The sequence below is a fragment of the Gopherus flavomarginatus genome, chromosome 2 (genome assembly GCF_025201925.1).
Source record: "Gopherus flavomarginatus isolate rGopFla2 chromosome 2, rGopFla2.mat.asm, whole genome shotgun sequence".
NCBI lineage: Eukaryota > Metazoa > Chordata > Testudines > Testudinidae > Gopherus > Gopherus flavomarginatus.
The window spans coordinates 75652516-75669240 of record NC_066618.1 but is presented as its reverse complement, the minus strand read 5'-3'; the positions used below and the strand labels follow the sequence as shown (position 1 = coordinate 75669240).

The 16725-nt window shown below is 39.0% G+C and overlaps 1 protein-coding gene across 3 annotated transcripts in view; it reads left to right on the top strand.

Annotated features, from left to right (window-relative positions):
- The window catches only part of AZI2 (5-azacytidine induced 2), a 69099-nt gene that overhangs the window by 44721 nt on the left and 7653 nt on the right, over positions 1–16725 (top strand). For 2 of the 3 annotated variants that reach the window (XM_050938486.1, XM_050938487.1), the window contains exons 7-8: positions 4381–4499; positions 9594–12906. In XM_050938486.1, coding sequence (XP_050794443.1) covers positions 4381–4499; positions 9594–10000 — 526 coding nt within the window. In that variant the 3' untranslated portion in view covers positions 10001–12906. Of the gene's footprint in view, positions 1–4380; positions 4500–9593; positions 12907–16725 lie in introns of those variants that run through there. The other variant, XR_007772391.1, reaches the window with a different exon arrangement.

Below are 16725 nucleotides of genomic sequence, written 5' to 3'. Positions count from 1 at the left end.
CTAGCCTTCACCACCTCCTCAGGTAAGGAGTTCCACAGGTTGACTGTGCGCTGTGTGAAGAAGAACTTCCATTTATTTATTTTAAACCTGCTGCCCATTAATTTCATTTGGTGGCCCCTAGTTCTTATATTATGGGACTAAGTAAATAACTTTTTTCCTCATTCACTTTCTCTACAACCCTCATGATTTTATATACCTCTATCATATCCCCCTTAGTCTCCTCTTTTTCAAGTTGAAGAGTCCTAGCCTCTTTAACCTCTTCTCAAAAGGGGCCCATTCCAAACCCCTAATTTTTAGTTTCCCTTTTGTGATGGTGTCTTTCCCCAATCTGAACCTTAGAGTCCAAAAGTTGGGGTACCAGCATGAATACCCCTAAGCTTAATTACCAGCTTAGACCTGATACACTGCCACCACCCAAAAATATATAGTGTTTTGGGGCACTCTGGTCCCCTCAGAAACCTTCCCTGGGGACCCCAAGACCCAAATTCCTTGAGTCTTACAACACAGGGGAATAAACCCTTTCCCCCTCCTTCTCTTCCACTCCAGGTGTTCTCTCCCTGGGCTCCTAGAGAGAGAGACAGATTCAAGCTCCGTGAATATAAAACAAAGGGATTCCACCCTTCTCCCCTCCCTGTTAAGTACAGACTCAATTCCCTTGAGCCTAAACAAGGGGAAAAAATCAAACAGGTCTTAAAAAGAAAAACTTTTAATAACTTTTACTTTTTTCTTTCTTTGCAGCTCTGCAATTTAGATGGTAAAAGTTACAGGGTCTTACAGCTTATAGACACTAGAAAGAAGCCTCCCCCCCAGCAAAAATACAATTTTTAAAATACTTCCAGTAAACTACACATTTGCAAATACAGAAAACAATCAAAAGACTATAACCGCCTTCTCTACTAAATACTCACTATTCTGAATATATAAGAGACTGTAGGAGGGAGATTGGCAAGAAACCTGGTTGCACGCCTAGTCCCTTCCAGGACCCAGAGAGAACAAAGCAAAACCCAAAAAACACAAACAAAGGCTTCCCTCCACCGAGATTTGAAAGTGTCTTGTTTTCCTGATTGGTCCTCTGGTCAGGTGTCCGGTTCACTGTTTAACTCTTTACAGGTAAAAGAGACATTAACCCTTAACTATCTGTTTATGACACCGTTCCTGAACCTTTTCTAATGCCAGTATATCTTTTTGAGATGAGGAGACCACATCCGTATGCAGTATTCAAGATGTGGGCGTACCATGGATTTATATAATGGCAATAAGATATTCTCCATCTTATTCTCTACCCCTTTTTAAATGATTCCTAACATCCTGTTTGCTTTTTTGACTGCCGCTGGACACTGCATGGATGTCTTCAGAGAACTATCCATGATGACCCCAAGATCTTTCCTGATTAGTTGTAGCTAAATTAGCCCCCATCATATTGTATGTGTAGTTGGGGTTATTTTTTCCGATGTGCATTAGTTTACATTTATCTACATTAAATTTCATTTGCCGTTTTGTTGTCCAATATCTTAGTTTTGTGAGATCTTTTTGAAGTTCTTCCCAGTCTCCTTTGGTCTTAACTATCTTGAGCAGTTCAGTATCATCTGCAAACTTTGCCACCTCACTGTTTACCCCTTTCTCCAGATCATTTTTGAATAAGTTGAATAGGATTGGTCCTAGGACTGGTCCTTGGGGAACACCATTCTGAAAGTTTACCATTTATTCCTACCCTTTGTTCCCTGTCTTTTAACCAGTTCTCAATCCATGAAAGGATCTTCTCTTATCCCATGACAGCTTAATTTACGTAAGAGCCTTTGGTGAGGGACCTGGTCAAAGGCTTTCTGGAAATCTAAGTACACTCTGTCCACTGGATCCCCCTTGTCCACATGTTTGACCCCTTCAAAGAACTCTAATAGATTAGTAAGAAATGATTTCCCTTTACAGAAACCATGTTGGCTTTTGCTCAACAATTTATGTTCATCTGTGTGTCTGATAAGTTTATTCTTTACTATTGTTTCAACTAATTTGCCCGGAACTGATGTTAGACTGTCTGTAAGTGCCAGGATCACCTCTAGAGCCCTTTTTTAAACATTGGCGTAACATTACCTATTTTCCAGTCACTGGGTACAGAAACTGATTTAAAGGACAGGTTACAAACCATAGTTAATAGTTCCACAATTTCACATTTGAGTTCTTTTAAAACTTCAATGAATGCCATCTGGTCCCGATAAACTTAACAGTAACAAGTCATCAATTAATTCTACACCCTCCTCTAATGACACTTCAATCTGTGACAATTCCTCAGATTTGTCACCTACATAGGACAGCTCAGTTTTGGGAATCTCCCTAACATCCTCAGCCATGAAGACTGAAGCAAAGAATTCATTTCGTTTCTCCGCAATGACTTTTATCATCTTTAAGTGCTCCTTTTTTTTATCTTGATCGTCCAGGGGCACCACTGGTTGTTTAGCAGGCTTCCTGCTTCTGATGTACTTAAACATTTTGTTATTACCTTTTGAGTTTTTGGCTAGCTGTTCTTCAAATGCCTTCTTGGCTTTTCTTATTACATTTTTACAGTTGTGTTGATAAATTTCATACCCACTAACATCACTGATACCCAACAATCTTAGAGCTGAAGTGAAAACAATTGTGCTATCGCATCTGTAAAGCAATTTTGAATGTGGATTCATAAATTTTGTATAATTCTGATTTTTGTATAGCATAATGGGGTCCCAGTCCGTGACTTAGGACTCCTAGATGCTATGATAATACAAATAACAATTAATTCCCACAAATAAGATTGCCTTGGGAGTATATTTACTGTTAAGTGGTATTTTTGGTCATATTCTGTTCTGAAAGGAAGTTATAAACAGTAACGGTGCAGCTTTCTTTCTGAGCAATTTGTGGTGATCCAAGGATTTTGTTAGAGCAGGATTCTTAATTCAAAAAAGAGAGAGAAAAAAAAAAAAGCTGGGGATTTTCTGTGGCCAGCAGTTGGCTGACAAAACAGTAGTAGCCCAATGCCTCTACATCAAAGGTAACAGTGCATGCATATTTTTAAATAGTCCAGTAGGTCTTTCAAAACGGTAGTTGATACACAGTTGCTGTTCAGTATGTGTAGAAGCATGAATGATGCTATCTAATTATTTCATTTGAAAGTACAAGGACAGGTTTTCAAAACAGGTTGGCTCTCCGCTGCTCTTCTTGTTGTCAATAGGAGCTGCAAGGTACTGAGCACTCTTAAAATAGTCTTCATGTACTTGCATAAACAGAAACAGATTCTGTTGAAAATCTGGCCCCAGTTGTGGGTGTTAAGCATTTCTGAAAATGTGGTACATAGAATTATGTTCTGAAATAATGTGTTTCAGTGGGGCACGAAAGTGTACCTTCTTAGGCATTTATTAAATATCAGAAAAATACTCTGAAGACTGAATAATCTTCTTATTGCTTAGATTAATAAATAGCTCTTCATAATTGATATATTTTGCTTAGACATTCTCATAACTCTTTCTTGGCAAAATCTGACTTGCTGATTACCTGTTAAGTCGTCATGGATAATAATTGCCTTAAATAACAGGAATCTTTAGAGGACAAAACAGCTCTGCCCACCACATTTCTCCCCCCACCCCCCTTTTCTGTCCATCACCAAAAATGAAAACTAGTTCTTGATAACTTACACTGTCTTGTCACATTCATTTAGACTCAACAGCATGAGACAGCCCAGTCAGACATAAAGCATTATTTTAATTTGGCCTGGGCATGTGTTTAGCAATTTGGGTATCGAGTACCTAATTAATCCTGAAATCACTGTGGCAAGCTGAGTGGTGTGAAGACTAAAATACCAAGTTTGAAATATCAGATGCTTAGTTTTTGACTAATACTGTAGCTCCATTAACATGATCTGGAATATTGTGTTAGTGTGTGGCAGTTTGCTAAGTTACAAACAAAGCAATTCATATTTGATTTCTTTACCATGTCTATTTCATAGTATCCACTGTGTGTATTTGAAATATGCACTTAGAATATTTTTGAGGGTATAGGCTTTACATCAGGATCATAACTTAATTTCAGATGTGAAACTAGCAGAGTATTCTTAATATTAATTTTTCATTTGGAGAGGTTTGGAATTATTGTGTGTGTTCAGAGTTTTTTAAGTACTAGTATGCTCAGCATTAAGAGCCACATAATCTGATGGCCTCTACCTTACTGGCTGTACTGTCCATTGGCAATGTCAGGTTGAAATGATTCTTCAGTAAAACTGAAAAGAAAATACTCATTAAGCAAAACAGGCATTGTTCAGGGTTAATAATTTTTTTTGTAATTCTTAAGAACTGCAATAGAGTCGGGACAGCCAGTTGCAAGGGCTGAAGAAATTTAACTTTTTAAAATGTCTTTCAGTGAAAATGTGCAGCAAGCATACTGGGAACTGAAGAGGGAAATGTCTAACTTGCACCTGGTGACTGAAATGCAAGCTGAGGTTCTACGAAAACTGAAAACCCCAACTGCAATCAAGAAAGGCAAGTCCGTGTTTGTAGGAATGAACCTTACAAGTACAAACCACCGATCCAAGCTATACCATTTTAAAGAGAAACTAACTATCATATCTTATCAGAATCTCATCAATTGAAGTTGATAAGCCAGAGTGTATTATAGTTCCAGCCTAACCATTTACTGCTTTGGCTTCTGTCTCATACTGGTCAGCTTCACACATAAAGGTGTTGCTGATGTGTTTTTTCTTCAGTACTGTATTCTGTTCCCCTTGTGGCTTTTTTCTCAGTCAAGTGTCGCTGATGTGTACAAGGCTGAGGTGTTAACTTTACTCATATTTGACCTTTTACCACAACTACTTCATATTTAAAAAAACACAAAACAAAGATTTCACTTTTCAAATGCAATCTCTTACTTTAACAGTATCAAATATATAAAACATTTTGGTAGCATTTTAAAATTCAGGAACAGATTTTGAACTCTCCCTATAGTTTATAATTTTTCTTACTAGTGATGAAAACATTCTGAAAACTTATCTCCCAGTGAAATAGAACTCCAGATGATGACATTTCCTGTAATTGAAATATTGATGCTGCAAAGCTGGTTTACCTCCTCCACCCTCTAAAAAACAATTGACAAAATTGGTCATTTCCATTGCTGTGGGGTTACTGCAGATTTTATACATTGCTGACTGAAATTATTTCTATTTCAACTCTTGTATGCAACATTTCCTTCCAATCGCAGGGGTTTTACAAAAGACCAATATTTGGCACTGTCACCTGTGATCTAATGACTGAAAGCTAAAGAAGAGAACAGGTTTCAGAGTAGCAGCCATGTTAGTCTGTATCTGCAAAAAGAACAGGAGTACTTGTGGCACCTTAGAGACTAACATTTATTTGAGCATAAGCTTTCGTGGGCTACAGCCCACTTCTTCGGGTGCATAGAATGGAACATATAGTGAGGAGATATATACACACACAGAGAACATCAAAACACCCAACTCTAAGAGGCTAATTAATTAAGATGAACTGTTGTCAGCAGAAGAAAAAAATTTTTGTAGTGATAATCAAGATAGTTAATATCTTGATTATCACTACAAAAGTTTTTTTTCTTCTGCTGACAACAGTTCATCTTAATTAATTAGCCTCTTAGAGTTGGGTGTTTTGATGTTCTCTGTGTGTGTATATATCTCCTCACTATATGTTCCATTCTATGCACCCGAAGAAGTGGGCTGTAGCCCACGAAAGCTTATGCTCAAATAAATGTTAGTCTCTAAGGTGCCACAAGTACTCCTGTTCTTTTTAAAGAAGAGAATGTTCAGTTAGTGAGTAGTAGCATCCCTATTTTTCACTGGGTAGGAAATTCCAAAATGTAGGTTATAAATAGGATAAGCGATAGTCACTTGTTTATAGTATGTTTGATGATTGGTGACTGATGGTGCACTTCTTTGATAAGATATAACAGGTTAGAGAGCTCAGATGGCAGACCCAAAAGGCTAAATTATTAGAGGAACACTTCGCTAATACAGAACTGGATGACTCAAGGAATTGATAATGGGATTAACCTCTAGGGCATCAGTTTGACTTTGGTCCTGGTCTGTGACTGATGATTACTATCTGAGGTATTCTATTAAATGAGTTGGTAGCTTCAGTCCAGTTCCCACTGGATGCGTGTCTGTCTACATTGAAAAAGTACACTAGTGACACATTTAACATCCAGTTTCAGAGGAGAAATCAAGGATTGCTTGGACTCTGAATAATTCTCTAGTCCTAAGAAGTCTGTTCTGGTCAGGGTGTGTGATGGTTGTGTAAGGAAGTATGCATTTGCTGTGCTGTAGTGGTTCTGTGGCTGTTGTCTTTCTCTCATCTGCACAAGTGCTAACAATTCATTTCCCCACCAGAAAACTCATTGCAGCAGCATTTTCTGCAGTCAGTAGTGGAGTTATGCATCAAGGGATATAGAAGGTGGCATCATAAATTGGTCTGTTGAGGTCTGGATTTTTGCAAGGCTTATTTTGAAGGTTTCTTTGCCCACAATCATTTATTGACACATGTAAGCATCTGGCTTTATTTCCTGTTGCAAGCTTCCAATCTTAAAGCTGGACTTGGCTTACTGATTCATCAATGTCTTGTATTAATGCAGTGCAGTTATGATGCACCTGTATTGTTAACATGCAGAGTATAACCTTGATGGTCTTGTACTATTCATGGGAGAAAATCAGTTTGCCTACTAACTGTGTTCATGCAATCCTCATCTTCTAAACATGAATTGGCTTTTAGGGGTCATGATGATAAAAGAAACTTCTAGAATTAAGAGAGCTAATAGACAAACCTGATCCTCACTTTAACAAATGTTTCCAAATATTCCAGGACCTTCTAAAATGATATCCTTGCATATTTTAGGGTTGACTTGAGTCACAAATTGGGCAAGTAAAGATGACTAGACTGTGAATTAATATAATGGAAAACCTGTGACAACAGCAAAGAATGTATTTGCTTTCTTTTACAAGGACCATTGTATTTTCAGAATGTTTCACACATGTAGAATAGTATGTTCCCAAGCAGGCACTTTGAAGGAAAAGTTGCTGGTAGAATCTGGAATGTTTTTGGAGAAAGTCATGAGTCAAGGTCTATTGAATTTTGTTCAAAAAATTTTGGGCAGAAGTAGAATAAACTTCCTTTCCTTCCCATGGTGTTTTACTCACTATTCTAAGTTCCATTTTTGAGCACCTTGAAGTTTGTTCTATAACAGAAGTGAGGCTTTTTTTTCAGAAATCCTTTTTACTTTTCAACACTGGTTCATACTCCTCAGAGAAATCGAGAGGGTAAGCAATTTATAGAGTTCAAAATAATTGATGCGACACTTCAATCTTGCCAACAGAATGTCAGTTGCAACAGGTATATGGATTAATGGAATCCACATACAAGACACTGTTCACAAAAAGCAGCTCATCACTTCCTGAAGCATTTTGGAAATCTTTAAGTGTAATGGATGAAAAACAATGAGAAACTGGGCTGTTCTCTGATGCTTTGCAGTACCTTAACATATAGTAAGTAGAACATGAACAAATTTAAGATTGAAGCCTATATAATGCTGTAGCTTCTTACATGAATTGGGCATTATATAACTCTTAAATGTTGAGAGATCCACTGTAGGAAGCTATCTGAATTGACACACTTTTGCTGTTTGTGTTTAGAAGCAAAAATGTTCTTAAATAAGGAAGCTGCTATCTCAGAAAAATTGACAAAGTTCATTCTTGTTTTGAGTTCTTGCTTGGCTGATACAGTTGGTCAAATCTTGACTACAACCAGCTTATACTGTTTACTATTCAGTTCTCTCACCGCCTCATAGAAAGGATGAAATGGAAGGTTTCTCTTTTGCTGCTGTCACTTCGAATGCCCTCTGTCTGTGGAAACAAAAATTTTCCTCAGAATTCATCTCAATATTTCAGCCATTTGTTTCTGTCCTGAACTAGCTCCAGCCCACTGAGACTCAATCATCATAAAGTGCATGGAGTTTTTTTGGATGCATTTTCTCATCCTTACAATTTCATCTACTTCTCAGTAGGCCATTTCCTTCAATGTGAGTATTCCTCTCCCTATGTGTGTGATAGATATAAAATATACACATGCTCATAAGCAAAATACAGCAAGCTCCTCAGGGATCACTTAGTACGACAGGGCACCAGTCCTGATTTGGGCCTACTCACTGCTACAAAACAAACAGATAGTATATGTTGTGTATATGACTACTCAATAGTAGGACAAGGCTGCCTGAGTGGCCCTGTGTGCTTCTCTTGTCAAATAATCGTAGTCTTTTAGAGTGTAGAAACTTGGGATGTTAAAGTACTTTCACGTTGAACATCAGAAATACTGACCTTGAAATTTTTATTAAGTTATAACCCAGACTGTTGGTCACAGACAATAGACAGGTTGCATTGTCCCACAATTTTTGAGATGAATAGCTATGCTACTAATAGCTTGGTTGTCAATAGAAGGTTCAATTTAACTAGAAGTATCCAAGGAGTAATAATACAATTCCCTTCCTACACTTCTAACTGAATAGCACTTCATCTGCCCTAAAGCTTCTCCAATTCCAGTATTCACAGCATTTGGACTACAGTATGTGGTTGCCATTTGTCCTTGTACCTATGAATCGCTTACATCTCAAGCACTGCTTTTTACACCTATCAGCACAGATTGGGTGAGTCACAAATTTCTCAACTATATCTTCCGGATGTGACAACCGGCCATTGGAAAGTGCTTTTTACTGAAATTTGCTAATTGGTCACCATTTTTTCACTTTCCCTGGCAGGGTGATACTACATCCTGCTGAGAGGGCACTGACTCTTCTGTTTGTCCCTTATGAGCGTTGTGTTTGTAAACCAGAGTTTGTATCCTAGTTTCATAGCTATTGTAGGAAATTTATCTTGTAGTATCTAACTGACAGTCCTCATTTACTAATCCTCATTAAATTTGTAGTGAAATGCTAAAGAGAAGTAGAGGTGGTATGGGCAATTTAGCGCCGCCCACTCCTTGTCACATACTCGCCCAACATGTGGTCAGTCCCATTCCCACTTCTGGATAGTTGCTGCCTGTTTAAAACCTGGTCCTTGAACAGAGAAGCAGTAAGCTCCATGCCATCTCCCCACTATTGCTTCATGGACTGAGGATGAGTTCAGGACCTAGCAGCAGCAGGAGGCTGCTCATTCAGAGACAATGAAATAGATTCTTTGCAGGCAAGCAACATTCAGAGATTCCAAGGCCAGAAGGGACGGTTGTGAATCGTAGATCTTTCTCAGCCCAAGTAGATCATCCTGGTGCAGCACTCTATACTTGCCTTACCAAACGCCCAAAGATTCACCAGTCCCTCCTACATCTATGTGGGAACGAGTTGATTTGGTTTTTGAGATAGTGCTATTTTATTGAGTTATGGTGAAACTTGAAAAATATATTTGAATAAAATTTGTGTTAACTCGGATTAATGAGCACTTCGAAGCAGGATATGCAATCCATTAGCTGAAAAGTTGTCCTGTTACACTAGGCATATTTCTGAATGTATGTACACTATATCTTCTAGATACATAAATTAAGAATTACATTTTAGTTGTCTTCTCTCTTCAGCTTCTACTAGTGCACCAGTACAATGTGTTGAAGACGTGCAGAAGAACCTCACAAAGTTATATTTGACTTCTTCTGGGGCAGTCTACAAAAAACCCTCTCTTTCACAAAATGACAAACTTCTCTGCAATGCCATAGCTTCCCCTCTCCCAAGAGATGTAAAAATCCTGTCTGAACAGGCAAATCTCCAGTCATGGACAGATGAGAGACCCATCCAGATCAGCAGCACAACCTGTCATGAACAAAACTCGTATGGAAAGAGCTCTCTGGAAGATAATTCCTGGGTGTTCCCAAGCCCTCCAAAACCTAGCGAGACAATGTTTTGGGAAATGAAAAATAAATCATCTTTGTCCAACTACCCAATAGATTACCTGGATCAGTGTAATCAAAACTGCCTGCACAAGAGCTAAGTAGTTCCTGAGACAGACTGGGGCTGATTCTGAATAGGTACCTGAGTACTAGAATTTTTTAAAGAGAAAAATAGTTTAGCTGAAATGTGGAGATAACTACTTTTGTCTTGTTCCAAGATTGGGGGAGGACCTGATTACTCGTTGCTGTAAATCAGGACTAAATCAAAGGAGCTATACTCATAATACAGGTGTAAGCAAATCAGAATCAGCCCCTAAATGCTTGGTCCTCTTATACTGAACATGACACACACTTGCAAATATTACACAGACTGAATATTGAACTCTTGGACTAAATCAAAATAATCCAGCTCTGCATTTCAGTTAGCTGTATGTCCATAACACTGCTCATAAAGGCATTTGGAATCCTGTGTTAGAAACTTCTTGAAAGCTGTGAGCTTACCTCTGACAGAAGTGTCTTTCAGATATAAAACTCTCAGGTAAAGAATGGAATTGGAATGTTGTTTTTACCCCCTCTGGTTTAGGATAGTCACTGGATTTATAATGTGTGATATATGTCAGGAAGAAATGGTGAGATTTATAAGTTTTTTTCCAAAATCATGTTTATGTAACATGTATAAACCAATACTGCTAGGATACACTGTTAAGACAGCACTTTTTCTTTGGCCTTACTGTAAGTATTTAAAGATCATAAATAGATGCTGCCGAAAGCTGAAATTCACGGACATAGTTTTTATTTGTCTCCACTGACAAAGGAAATTAATTGCATTCTACGCACACTGGTGCCTGTTATAGAATCACCCTAACCAAAATGCAATGATCTTTGTGTGCCTCATATGTGTATCACCACAATCTTCACTTTAACTGTATCGTTTCTAAGGCCACCAATATTTTTTTGTCACAAGAACAGAAGCCTTAACTTGAGCAGCTTGGCTGTTAAGTATTAGTGTTCGAAATACACAACCGTGCCATATCGATGGGGTTTTTCTTCTGTTTTGTAGAAAACTAAAGTGTTTCAAATTATGAATTTGCCAACTTTATACAGTTGTGTCCATATACTGATGTATGTGGTTAACTGGTATAAAGACCAATTTCTCTTTAAACCAAGGAAGCTTCTAGGCCAGAGGTTCTCGAACTTCTGTATTGGTGACCCCTTTCACACAGCAAGCCTCTGAATCAGACCCCCCCCCCCATAAATTAAAAACACTTTTTTTATATTTAACACTCTCTTATAAATGCTGGAGGCAAACTGGGGCTTGGGCTGAAGGCTGACAGCTCATGACCCCTTGGGGGGTCATGACACCCAGTTTGAGAACCACTGTTCTAGGCATTTAAGTCTTGCTCTTTGGGAGAGCAGTTTTAGAACTATTTGGCTTTATACACCAGGTTTAAAGTGAAATGGTTGAAATGTACAATACTTACAAGGAAAATCCTACATTGGGTATTCATATTCTCAGTGAATATAAAGTTTAATTGGAAGTAAAATGATTAGTACTGGTAATTATTCTCTGTATACAGGGAACAAGCATCCAAATTCACTGGTCTACCTTAAGGTCAATGTAAAGAAAAAATGGATTTCACAACAGTTAAGCAGTAAAATATATATTAAAAAAAAAAAGCCAGTAACTTCTGTAGGAAAGTTATGACTGTAATGCAGCCATATCAGTGATGTACTTTAAAAGTGTGATGAAATGTGGGCACTACGTGACTTATGTGGGTCCACTCACTCCTCCACCTCCCCCCCGCCCATGCATTCAGTACTTCATATGATAGCCATCTCCTTCTTATGTACTGGACTTTTGTCTATCTTGAAGTCAAAAGAATGTCTTTGATACCATCTATTTGATTAGCAAACAGCATACATAAATAATATGCCTACCTTTCACTAGATATGTTTTTATCTTTGTTATTTTGCTCACGTATACTGGTTTGTCTGTGATTAATGGAAATAGTGTCAGATGTTGGAATTTATTCTGACCAATGAACATGGCTGACTCAAGGGAGTACAAGCTCTTGCAAAGTAATAGAACAAACCCCAATATGCATAAAACAAATCCAAGTCACTAGGCTTTAGCTGATAGAACCAACTACCTATGTAATAACAAAGCAGCAGAAACTATTTCTCATGTGGCTGCACTATATTGTATCTAGTTCTAATGTAATTTACTGGGTTTACTCCCTTGGTTACAAAGATTTTTGGTAAGTTTTTAATGTATTCAACAGCCATCAACCTGATTAACAGTTAGAATTATGCAAGGAAGGAATCCTGTTGTTTAAAATTTTAAATAAATTTATTTTTGTTTGAAATTGGCTTCACTTATAAATCTCTATGGGCTTTGGCAAGCATAGTGTTTCCTTTGTTGCTGCTCTCTAAATTCCTTATTTTTAGGTTGTGTGCAAAACAGGGAAGAATTTGAATCTGAGCACAGATCAGTGAAAATATAAAAGATTAAATTCAAGGTCCCTTCTTAGCCCTTAGGAGAAGTGTACACCTCCACAGATTGTTCTGACATGTGGAGGAGGAGTATTCTCCTCCTGGGCACATGAAAGTAGATTCTCCCTCTCCTCTTCCAAAAGTGCCCCTTTCCAATCTTGTCCTACTCTTCACCTTTTTGTAAACAGCTAGGCTGCACTTCAGCATGAAGCCGCTCTGTTATCTGTGCAAGGAAGTCCCTGGGCCTAGGCCTCTGCTACAGGTATGTGCTGAGGAAGGAAAAGCAGCACTAGGTGAGGGGGACTGCTAGATTCTGACAGATGAGACAAGGTGGAGCTTGCTGTAGGCTGGAGTTGCAGTCCACTAATAGCAACAAGCAGCTCTACCATAACCCTTGAAAAGAGAAGCTCTGGGTTTGGAATCATTTGGGAACTGGCCAGTTTCTGAGGTGGGGAGGCATTTGTTGGGCTAAAGTCTACAATCAAATCTTGATTAAAAAGAGCAATTTAAATCACGCTTTTTGTGGCTTGTAAGAATTTTTCCATTTTCAAAAATCAAAGGTTCTTATTGCACATGCTCATAAATTGCATGCTAATGCCATCACAAAGGGTAAAGAATGGCTGTAGGGTTTATTTTTTTTTGAGGGGGGGTTGTATAAGAAATCAAAATTCAGTCCAGTTGATCAATGTGTAAGTGGGGGTAGAAAGCAAAAATCCCCACAACACACAAGTAAAAATTTCCTCTGAAACTGGGTAAATTGTATAAATTAAACACTTTTTGAAAAATCAAATTGTTAAATTTCATGTGAACTGGTCAGTGCTGTGACTCGCAGCCCTATTCATCCTTGATGGAAGTAGTATGAAAATGTTACAGAATATTGAACTTTTCTTGGAAAGACATGGTTAGAATTCTTAGTCCTAAACACGGTTTGTTGCTTTTCATATCAAGTGAACATAAAGCAAGATGACTGCATATTAAGTACCTGGAAAGTCGCTTATCTCCCAGGTATTTTTTACTAATTGTTAACACTGGCATAGTATAAACTTAGAGGCACTGTCAATTTTAAATTCAAAAGGTAGTAACAGTTTCAGTAACTTTATGTCCTGAGTCTACTGACTGTGGTTTTCTCCTCCCTTGTTGCTGTGTGAAATATCCAGGCCAAGGAGGGACGAGAAGTGAGCCCCAAAACTAGCTTCCTCTAACAGGTTGCCAAATGTATAAAGTGAACAGATTTTTTTTCATTTCTTCTAGTTACAATAAGCTTGGTAGTGGTTGCAATGACAGTAGATTTTTTTTTTTAAAAGTCCCTTTACGTTGATTGTCCCTTTTTGTTTTCAATTAATAGTACAAATACAAACTAAAATCGTACTTTGTTCCCTACTTTATATTTATGGGGAAGTCTTCTTCCAAATGCTGATCAATGGCTGTGGGAAGGTTTTACGCAGCTTTAACACTACTGCTCTGCTGTAGATCTAGTATATTTAGCTATGGAGTGAAACACCTGCTAAGTTGATTAGGGATTTGGGGCAAGCAAGATGTAGATCATGTGCTTAAAAAAAAAAAAAAAAAAAAAAAATCTCTTCAGCTGAGGGGCAGTATTTTTTGATAAATACAACTGTTTGTGTTGCTCAGACCAGCCAAATTTGGAAGGTAAACATGTCTGTGTAAACTGAAATGTGAGTGAAAGTTACAATTAAGGGGATGGAAGAAATAAGGTGCAACTTACCTGGGGTGGCGGAGTAAGCAAGCCTGGGGCCCCTTTAAGCTGAGGAGGAAACATGATTTTTATATACCTTCCCCTGACACACTGGAGTGTGCTTGGCTCATCTTTGACTTGCAAGGCAGAAAGAATGGAAGTGTCTTCAAAACAGGAACTATGAGGGGGGAAAAAAGCCCAGGAGGACTATGGCATTGCTCCTTGCTTCCATTGGAGGTCGGCAAACTCTGGAGGAGGGGGAGAAAGGAGGCATCTATTTCAATCTGTCTTCTTGACTGACATGTTTTTTGCTTCCTTACTTCCTGGTAGGCGGGGATTCACTGCTGAGCGAGTGTAGGAAGAGGGGATGCTAGACAAAAACCATTTCAGCCTTAATGTTTAAACATTTCAATATGTTCATCTTCCATTAAAACTTAACCAGGTCAGATTTCTCCCAAACAGTTGTGTTAAACAATCTTAAATAATGGAAGGGGCTGTACAGGGGCAGGAACTATACTGCCATACAAAGTCTGAGATTGGCTGTTGTGCCTGTTAATTCCTTCCTGGGCCTGCAGGAACTGAGCAAGTTGTAAAGATACTAATGGGGGATGAAAGGCAGAAGCACTTATGAAATAACTGGAGTCCCACCTTAACAGCTAATGCTGGGAGTAGCACCATGGCCAATGTAGTGGGAAAAACTTGGGGGAAACTTTCACAGGCAAAAATTAACTGTGCCACCCCTACTTACTCCTCAAGCAGTCCTAAAAGGATTTCAACCTAAGCCCCCACTGCATTGGAGGCTTGCATCTCTCTGCTATAAGTGCTCAAAACAGCTTCTTGACATGGCTGGTGTGGTGGCTACCTCTTATTTTAAGATAGCACTGTGACATCTTAAGCGAAGTTTTCTAAGTGAAATTAACATGTTGGAAAAGTGTACAACTAAATCTTCCATGGTGAAGGGGGAAACCTGAATCTCTCCAACACTTTTATCCTGAACTTGACAGGGTAAGAAAGATGGATATGGCTGCATGTCATTTCAGTCCTGTACAGGAGACATTCTGTGGCCTACTGCAGCGATGTAGGCAAAAGAAAGTAAACTACAAAACCAGTTCCTTCTCTAATGTGAGTCAGCATAATTCCATTGATTGTACTGCTGGTATTAGTGGTTCTGACCCACATAACTACAGAGCAGCAATGACCTATCTATATTCAATCACTACCACCTGGTTGCAGCACCTACAATGTTAAAAACTGAAGGCTTCAAACTCCTTATGAGGCCAATTTTTGGATAGTGGCCCTGATTCTGCTCTCTCAGTGATTTAAGACCCTTAAGTTGACGTACTCCAGACTTGCTGATCTCATACAGATCAATGTATTAGTCTCCATTTTAATGCTTTATATTCAAACTCCATTGTGTCTCTCAACTTAGTTGCTATCTTTTCAAAACACTAAGGATTTACCTGCCTGAATTCCACTTTTGCCTGTTTGTTAGAATTGAGAGCACCAAGAGCCAAGTTCAATATCTAGAGGTTTCTCCAACAATACAGCCCAAAACAAGCTCGAGTCCTCACCCAGTAACCTAGGCCAATTACAGATCACTCCATGGGCACCACTAAGAGGCAGTACTTCCCCTCTCAGAAATACAGAATGTGAATGTAGAAAAGAAGCTTTTATTAAAAGGAGGGAAGTAACCTGGCTTTAAGTTGAGCAAACATCACCACAAACATAGTTCATAAACCATCAGCAAAAGACCCCCCTCAAATAAGTTGGGTAGGGTCCTTTTCAGTCAGGTTCTTAAGGCCAGCAACCAAAAGTCTCTTTCATGTGCCCTTCCTGTCTCTGCACCCTACTCCCAGTTGTCCTTGGTCAGTGCAGACCCAGAGTCCAGAGGTACATCCACAGAGTTCACCTCCCACCCTGGTTGGAGGTAGGGTAAGAAGGCACTTCACTTGCTCACGGCCCTGCCAGCTAATCAGCGCTCTGCTCCTTTTCACTGGCAGCCCTGCCACTGGATCTCCATGCCACCCTGCCGAACACATACTAATCTGCTGGGATGTCTTCAGGTCCCACCACTTAACACAGCTCTGTGATTTCAGCTGTCAGTAGGGGGAGCCTCACTGCTGGTACATACTGGGCAGTCTCTTGCATTAGACACACTGTCCAAAAACAGGTCTAACATTTAGACCTAGGTATCAGTGATTTCAGCTTTGTGATGTGTATCAAGACTCTCAATTGAGTCTAAATTAGCTGTTATTACACAGTGGAGGGAGAAAGGGTCAAATTGTGTCTGAGGCCTGTTAGGCAGAGCCCACCCTCTCTCAACTCATTGGGCTTTGGAACCTCTACCTAGCAAGTAAGTGAGGGTGAGTCCCTCAATCAGGATATACCAAGTACAGTTCTGCTGCCCTTGAGTCACACAACAAGGATAACAACTCTTTATTACTCCTGTCCCAATAACAAGGAGACTGAGGATCCAACACCAGCCAAAAGTGATCATTTGGACAAGCAATCTCATCATGCTGAGCCCCTAGGCAGGGTCGGTGTGCCCATGTAAACAAGATCACTAGTTGTCAGGGGAGGGCTCATTTAGACTCTGCTTACACAATCTTTTTAGCAGATGTTATGTTGTTTTTCCTA